General features: G+C 55.8%; 1 protein-coding gene across 1 annotated transcript; it reads right to left on the reverse strand.

Annotated features, from left to right (window-relative positions):
• Positions 1–508: 508 nt before the first annotated feature.
• DPM2 (dolichyl-phosphate mannosyltransferase subunit 2, regulatory) lies at positions 509–5411 on the reverse strand. Its single transcript, XM_024762671.1, has 4 exons — positions 5351–5411; positions 4975–5064; positions 4061–4163; positions 509–3270 (listed from the first exon to the last, which is right to left on the reverse strand). The coding sequence occupies exons 1-4, from the start codon at positions 5351–5353 to the stop codon at positions 3212–3214; spliced, it is 255 nt and encodes an 84-aa protein (XP_024618439.1). The 5' UTR covers positions 5354–5411; the 3' UTR covers positions 509–3211.
• Positions 5412–7895: the final 2484 nt, after the last annotated feature.

Below are 7895 nucleotides of genomic sequence, written 5' to 3' on the forward strand. Positions count from 1 at the left end.
ACACAGGAAGTCAGGGGCGTGCATTCATTCAACACTTATTTTGAACATTCACTATGGGCCGGGAGCAGTGTAGGCCGGGGTGGCGTGGGGGGGAAGCGGATTTTAGTGGTGAGTGAGAGAGAGGAACACAGCTGCCAGCGTGAGCCTTTAAAAGCATAAATCGCATGATGTCACTCGCGCGCTCTAAGCCTCCAGTGGCTTCCCACGGCACTGGAACAAAGTCCAAACATCTCGGCGTGGCCCCAGGCCCATCCGCCCACTCTCCAGCCCCATCTCAAATCACTGTCCCTGCACCCAGCACACGGTCACAGAGGCTCCCGGCTGGCCCTTGGCCACCGAACTCACACCTCCGGGCTTTTGCAGGTGCTGTTCCCTCTGCCTGAAATCCTCCCCCACCTCCACCCTCCACTTGATTTGCTTTATTCATCACCTTGCCCGACTCTAAGTGTCCCCTCCCTTCGGTCATGATCACATCGCTTTATTTTTCATCACACTTAACACTGTCAGAGACTGTCTTGTTCATTTATTTGTTTATTATATCTCCCCTCCCCCACCCAGAGTGGGAGTGCCAGGAGGGCAGGAACCATGCCAGGCTCCTTCCCTGGCTCAGTACCTTGCACAAACCAGTGTTTGAGAAGTACATGCTGAACCAATGTGAGTAGGATGTGCAGAGAACCTCAGTGAGTCCCAGGAAATGAAAGGCCAGTGTGACTGGAGTGAGGAGAGCTCAAGCAAGCATGCAGGCTCTTGTCGGCCGGCCATGGGAGGGAGGGGGACAGGAACCCAGAGAAACATTGTAAGTGTGTGAGAAAGATTCTCAGAAAAAGAAAAAAAAAAAAGCTCAGGGACTTCCCTGGCAGTCCAGTGGTTAAGAGTCTGCACTTCCACTGCAGGGGGTGCGTGTTCGATCCCTGGTTGGGGAAATAAGATCCCGCGTGCAGCGTGGTGCAGCTAAAAATTAAAAAAAGAAAAGATGCTCAGATGTTTTCAAAAGGCCACTGGTTGTAGTGCAGTCAGATTGGAGCGGGCCATTGTGGGCAGGGGAGAGCAGTGAGGAAGCCTTTGGTGATTTAGGGCAGGGGACAGTGGCTTTGTATCTGAAAGGTGACGGGGTAAGGGGAGAATTGACAGGATTTGGGGTCATGTGGATCGGGGGGTGGAAGAGGAAAGCCAAGGTCAGTGATGTCTGCCAGGCTTCTGGCTGTGGGTCAGGGATACAGGATGATGATGCTAAGGCAGGGCACAACGGGAGAGCCAGATTTGTGCGGGGGGAGACTGGGTAAGTCTGAGAATTCAGATCATGACAGGATGGATTTGAGGTGTCACTACAACAGCCGATGGGGATCTCAGGTGGGCAGCTGGTGCACGTGCAGTACTTTGGGGCTCAGAAGAAAGCTGGGCTAGAGGTGAGCCTGGGTAAGGATGAGGTCACCCAGAAGAGTGTGGGGTGAAACAGCCTGTGATGAGTCCCGAGGAACCCACCCTCTCAGGGCAGAGGAGCATGAGTGCCAGAGAGAGCATAAAGTAGGAGAACGGGTCATCCAGCATCTGAGGATGTCCCGGGGGGAGGTCACCGGCCAAATGTAGCAGAGGGGTCAAGGAAATGTGCTTTGGATTTAAAGACTGCACATCACGGGTGGTGAGTGCAGCCCACCTGGAATGCTGCCACGCACAGCAGGGGTGAGGAAATGCAGGAAGCAGGTGTGGATACCCTTTTGGGAAGTTTGGCTGTGGAGGGGAAAGTGCGGGAGAGACCCGGAGGGAATTACTGGGTTGATGGAGGGTCCCTTAAACGGAGCCCGTAACATGTTCATTTAACACTGGGGGACCTTGTTGAAAGGCAGAGGCTGTTCCCTTGAGAGGGATCATCAGACAGGAGGCTCCTGCTATAGCAGTGGGAGAGGACAGGACCCAGAGTCCAGGTGGGCAGCTCTGCCTGGACTGGAAGATGGAGAGAGAGACAGGTAAGGACAGGGCAGGTGCGCCTGCAGTTGGTCTCTCTTCTCTGATGAGGGGGACACCTTTGCTAACGGAGGAAAAATGAATGTCCAAGGTGTGAGGGGTGGAGGCTCACACTGTGAATGGGAGAGCTGGCTGCCCAGTGGGGCATGGTGGGATGCCAGGGACTAAGGCTGGGGCCTGTGCCGGTTAACCTGAACACAGTGGGACCAGCCCTGCTCTGGCTCATAACAGCCCTCTGCTCAGAGCCACGCTAAGTTGGGCTGCGGGGTACAAGAGACAGATGACAGGCTTGGCTTTTCGGGGACTAGCCTGAGGGTCCGTAAAATACCAGTGCCAGCTGTCTAGGCTGGCACGGGGGAGACCTGGTAGAGGCTGATGTGGCGTCTGGCAGATTGCCGTGCCCCCACAGACCCCCCAGCCATCAGCTGCGCCAGGCCAGACCCGCATCAGTCCCGGTCCCGGTCCCTGCTTTATCCTGTGTCCAGCACACAGATGATCCAGGAGGCATCTGAGGCACCAACCGCACACACCAGGGTCTCCCGACCCGAGACCAACGCAGAGGCCGCGCCCAGCCCCTCTCCAGCCCCTGAGCGGCCCAGCCCCCTGGTCAGGGACGGCACTGAGACAAACGCACCACCACCGTTTATTGTTCAGCTCTCCCCAACAGGCCAGCACTGAGGCTGGGGGGCTGGGCCTCCGTGAGAAGCGGTCAATCCAGGGGGCCCCCCGTGTGGCCACCCTAATGGGCTCTGGGGCCTGTCAGGCCTCCCCCTAGGCTTTCCAGGTCCAGAAATCCCTGTGGGGTCTGGGGTATGTCAGACCCGGGAAAGCTGCCTTTGTGGAGGAGCAGGACATGGGGGGAGAGGTCTCGTGACGCCCCAGAACCTGCCAAGTCCAGCAACAGCATGTGACATGAGGGAAACTGAGGCAAGAGTGTAGAAGCCAGAGGAAAAAGCGACAGGGAGTCTGAAAAGTGAGGTGGGGAGGACCGGCGTTTTCCAGGCCCTGAACCTGAAGAGGGTGAGAGCGAGACTTCCAGGGACTCCTCCCTCCTGGCTTCTGGAAGGGTGAGCAGGGGCTCTGGTCAGTCAGGGGTGAGTCCTGAGCAGCTCCATCCCACAAGGGTGTCTGCAGGGTAGCCAGGCTTGAGGGGCCCTCAGTGCCTGGATGGGTCCTCTGGGCCCCCACCCTTGGCCTGCCCTGGAGAAGAAGCAGAGAAGGCGCCGGCAGCCTCATCCGTGCTGGGCCTTCACTGAGCCTTTTTGGTCACCTTCTGATTCTTCAGCATCACGTAGGTGATGAACACGCCTGGAATACACAGACCAGAAAGGTCAAGAAAGAAAGCGCAGGGTTGCTGGGAGGCCAGAGCAGGACACAGCATGGGAGAGTGACCCACACAGGGGGCCAAGCACCTACCCAACCACACTCCAGGCCACCTGGTCATCTCCCCAGTTGTTCATCAAGCCACACATCAACCCATTCATTCAAAAAACATCAGCCGGGTGCCTACTACAGGCAATTTGCTGAGTTTAGCGCCTCCAATTCTACAGGGAATAAGATCCACTCAACTATCCGTCTACTCACCGAGTCAACCACCTACCCACCTACCTACACACTGACCCACTCAGCATCCATCATCCACCCATCCCATCATCCAGACATCTGATTGTTGATGCATCCAAACCACTTTCTTGAGCACCAACTCAGTGCCACAGCTTGTGCCGGGGGCTGAGTAAACAGCAATGATAAAGCAACAGTCCTTGCCCCTTAAGGACTAGACCCTGGGAGACAGACAGGTGCAGGGATCTTGAACCGGGGTGACCAGGGGGTGAGAGGTGATGGAGGTGTGAGCAGAGTGATGGCGGTGGTGGAGGGAGCAGGAAAAAGGGAGACATCCCACTAGAGTCCAGTGAGCCTGGGGCATCGGGAAGACTGACTTAAAGCCCTGAAGGATGAACAGGGAAACCCCAGGGGATGAGTTGGGGGCAAGGAGCCTCACGGAGACATACAGCCAGTGACAAAGTGTAGCAGCATGTTCAGGGCTGGGAGAGGGTCATGGGGTCCCTCAGACACGCTGCCCAGGGTTGGGGGAACTTACCCACAAACAGGAGCAGCAGGAGGCCGGCAGCCAGTGGGATGGCAACGGCATAGGCTTGGGGCAGGAAATACTTGTGGATGACATGCTGACTGTCGATGAATGGCTGGCATTGAGGGCAGAGCTCTGGTGAGCATTCCCCGCCCTGCTCAGCTCCCCAAGCCCAAACATCCCACCTCCTCCATCTCTGGGGCTGACCCCACCAAAGCACTGAGACTGCATTTGCTTTTCTTTAAGATGATGGCATTTAGGGTGACTTGGTTTGTTCCCTTCCTTCATTTATCTAATAGTTGTGTACTGGGCACTTGCCTGGTGCCTGCCCTAAGCTGGGGCTGGGGACCTGGCAGGGAACAGAAGACAAAGGACTTGCCCTAAGGCCCCCGCAGCTTAGCAGGGGCAAAGGGTACCTGAGGAATCCTCGAATGATTCCCAACCTGGGCTCCAAAGTCTTCTTTACCAACATTTTTCTCCAAAGGATCCCAAGTTCTGCAAGATTTTGCCTTCCAAACACTACACTTTTAAAGCAGTAACCAAGACATTTCCCCACAGGGAAAAGAAAAATCCTAAAAACTCTCACAAAATCCACTGGCACCTGTCATGCCCAGGGGCCCGCAGGATAACGAGAAGAACTAGAACTCCCATCAAAGGCAGAGCAAATCAAGGACAGGACTTTACAGTGTAGTGGTTAAGTTTTCCACCTTGAGCCTGAGGCTTCCCCCTGCGCTTTCGCTTCCTCGTGTATAAAATGGGGGACACCGCTAGCATCTTCCTCATAGTGCTGTTCTGGAGCTTTCGTGAGGTGTGCAGGTAAAGCACCCAGCACGGCACCTGTCACATTGCAGCTGCTTAAATGATGTTAGGAGTTGGCCTCAAGATCCAGGGATGGGAGGTGAGAGAGGACGGGGCAGCACACATACCAAGAGGATCACCCAGACGGTGTAATAGGTGAAGATGATCAGGCTAACGGCGACGAGGCCGAGTCCCACCACCTGGTCTGTTCCCGTGGCCTGCAGAAAAGGGAGAACTCAACTGAGGCAGTGATGCTCCATTTAGGTGCACTAAAGAAGGGGGGCGTTGCAGCCTGGTTACGCCCATTCACTCAGCTGACGTATCTGACGTGGAGGACTAGGTCAATTTTAGGCCGGGAGAGAGCGCCGGGCCAAGACCTATCACCCGTACGACGGACCGGCGGGAGAGCGATGCCGGATCCGAGTACTCAAGTCCCAGCTCCTGAGCAGACCCAGGACCCCACCCCCAGACGCCCCCGTTCCCCGTACTCGGGCCCAAGCTCACCATTTCCCCCGCGCTGCGGGCACTGGAGCAGCAAGCCTCATCCGGTTCCGGATCCGGGCCCTTCTGGCCTTGGGCCGCGGGGCACGCCGGGAGTCGTAGTCCTTAGGCCGGTCCAGGACCACGTCGCCCGAGACAGGCAGGCACCGCCTTCCCTTTGCATATCGGGAAATGTAGTTTCTCAAGGGCATTGTGGGCCGCGTTCCCGAATCTCTAGGGAATGGGACAGAGGGGGGGGCGGGGGAGAACCCAGTCTAGCTGGCATTTGTGGTCTCAGTCCTGTCGAACTCGCCCGAGAACAAAAGCCCGTCTCTCGATGTCCCAGAGTCCCATAGCCAGAGCGGGATGGGGGTGGGTGGCCGGAAGTCCCATATTTCCGATGGGGAAAATGAGGTTCAGAGAGGGGCGCGCTCTTGCAGGACACCACAGTCTGAGTCAGTGGTGTAGCCGACTTCAGAACCCGAGGGCACTACTTCCTGGTCCCGAGGCCCTAATTTGTCTGTTGAGGGTAGGGTGCAGAAAAAGTTCACCGACCGGCCTGGGGTGGGAGGAGGGGCTGGCTGGGGCCCCCAGGGATGGGGAGGATTTCGACTGGCTGTGAGAGGGCACCCCGTTACCATGCCAGGCTTCCCTGGCGACCCTTCGGGTGTCCTCTCTTCACTGCATGAATGAGGCTAGGGTGACCCTCCCTTCCTTCACCATCTGCCTCTCGGGCCCTGGGTGTCCCGCAGCCCAGACAGGTCTTTGGACTGGGCCGGTGTGTAGGCCCCTCCCTAGGCTTGGAGGCCAGATCATCTTCAATGTCTCCTCCAGCTCCGAGGTCCGGAACACTGTCTCCTCACAGCTCATGGGGCTGGCTGCTTCTCCCGCATCAGGTCTCACTGGGATGCCACACATGCCAGGGAAGTGACCTTCACAGCTGGGCAGGGTTCCCTCCTCCGCTCCATAGCCCCAAGTGTGGCTCCAGGATGACACTTATCACTGCGTTTTAATTAGCTGATTTACTTGTTGATCTGGCCCACGTGACTGTGAGCTCCCTGAGATTAGCATCTGTGGTCACTGCTGTATCCCCAGTGCCCAGAGTGAGGCTTGGCACAAGTAAGAGCTTTGAATCAGTCAACCAGCTTTGAAATTTTGGTGACTTCTGGAATGCTACAGAGGACAGCATGTGGAGACTCCAGGCCTCCTGAGGGGTTGTGTGGAGGCTCTCCGTGTGTTATCTTCACTTGGGGGGCAGGGGCACACAGAGATCGGGTCTGAACCGGGCATGACGTGCTCCTGCTGGCAGCATCTGTCTCCTTGGGTCGTCCAAGCCCATCACAAAGCTGAGAGGGACTTTTTTCCCCCTACCACTTTGTATACTGATTTTTCACTAAGCATTATTGTGTTCCAAAGGAGCAACCTTTTTTTAGCCTACAGCCCAATTCCTTCCCTCTCTATCTCAGGAGAATTTGAGCTCAGCCAGGAGCCACCTTTTCCCTCCCCAGGTGTGCACAGAACAGAGGAAGGGACTGAGAATCAGCCTCCAGGGTTTACAAAGGCCATGAGTGGGCATCAGCACTAAGAAAGGTTGGGGACAATGCAGTGCTGTGGCAGGGACAAGGCCTCGTAGTCTGGTCCCTTCTGGCTTGTCCAAAGCCCTGAGGATTCCTGCCACCTCTGAGCTCATTAAAGGCCCAGGGTGACTTGCCTTTCCCGGAGCCTGGCTAAGTCAGCTCTTCTGAGTCAGGGGCAGAGAGTGAGGGGTGGTCCCGGCCTGGAGACGGTGCTGGCCTGTGGCTTTAGAGAGGCTGGGGAAATGCTCGGCACCTCCCAGTGTCTAGCTCCCTAGGAAGGCCTGTATACCCACTTTCTCATTTGATTCACAACCCCATTTGCAGCTGAGAAAACTGAGGCACAGTTGTTTGTCCTCAGGCATGCCTGTTAGAGGCTACCTGACTCTAGGGAGGTTAGAACTTGGGCTCTGAGGTCAGAGCTGCCACCTCGTAGGTGTGAGACTGGCAAGAAACTGCCCTTCTGGGCATCCGTTTCCTCCCCAGGAATCTGGAGTAATAACTGGTGGTAATTCTCATAACTACAGTCAGGACTTTGAGAACCTGGCCACCGACATCTCCCCCACCCCCAGCATGTCACCTTATACATCCTGCTTCCTTCTGATGCCGTCTGTGACCCCGACTTCAACTCAGTAAAACAAACAAAAGCCAACATGCCATAACAAACAAAAACTGCAACATTTAATTTTTTTCCCCCCAAACCAAGACACTGACACTAGGCTGATTTCCCTTTACAATGTTATTTTCTACAATAGAAGCTGGGACAGAGATACAAACACAGCCCACTGAATCAGGGGGTGGTGGTACAACATTCTGTTAGAAAGGAGGGGTGTTAAAAAAAAAAAAAAAGACCTCCCCTCCCCCCATCTCCCTGCTCACCTCCCTAAAGAGAGGAAGCCGTGGACATTCTCCGTCCTGGCAGGTCATGCCATGTGGTCAGTTTGTGGGGTGACCAGAAAAAAAAAAAAAAAAAACAAAAAAAATTGTAGACCTTT

This window comes from Neophocaena asiaeorientalis, unplaced genomic scaffold (assembly GCF_003031525.2).
Source record: "Neophocaena asiaeorientalis asiaeorientalis breed wild unplaced genomic scaffold, Neophocaena_asiaeorientalis_V1.1 scaffold78, whole genome shotgun sequence".
Taxonomy (NCBI): domain Eukaryota; kingdom Metazoa; phylum Chordata; class Mammalia; order Artiodactyla; family Phocoenidae; genus Neophocaena; species Neophocaena asiaeorientalis.

Excerpts from the sequence above, each read along its gene's own strand:
- DPM2 (XM_024762671.1), bottom strand. Across the intron at positions 4,164-4,974 it reads CCGTCTGGGTGATCCTCTTG|CCATTCATCGACAGTCAGCA; the intron begins GTATGTGTGCTG and ends CCTCAATGCCAG. Across the intron at positions 3,271-4,060 it reads CCTGCTGCTCCTGTTTGTGG|GCGTGTTCATCACCTACGTG; the intron begins GTAAGTTCCCCC and ends TGTGTATTCCAG.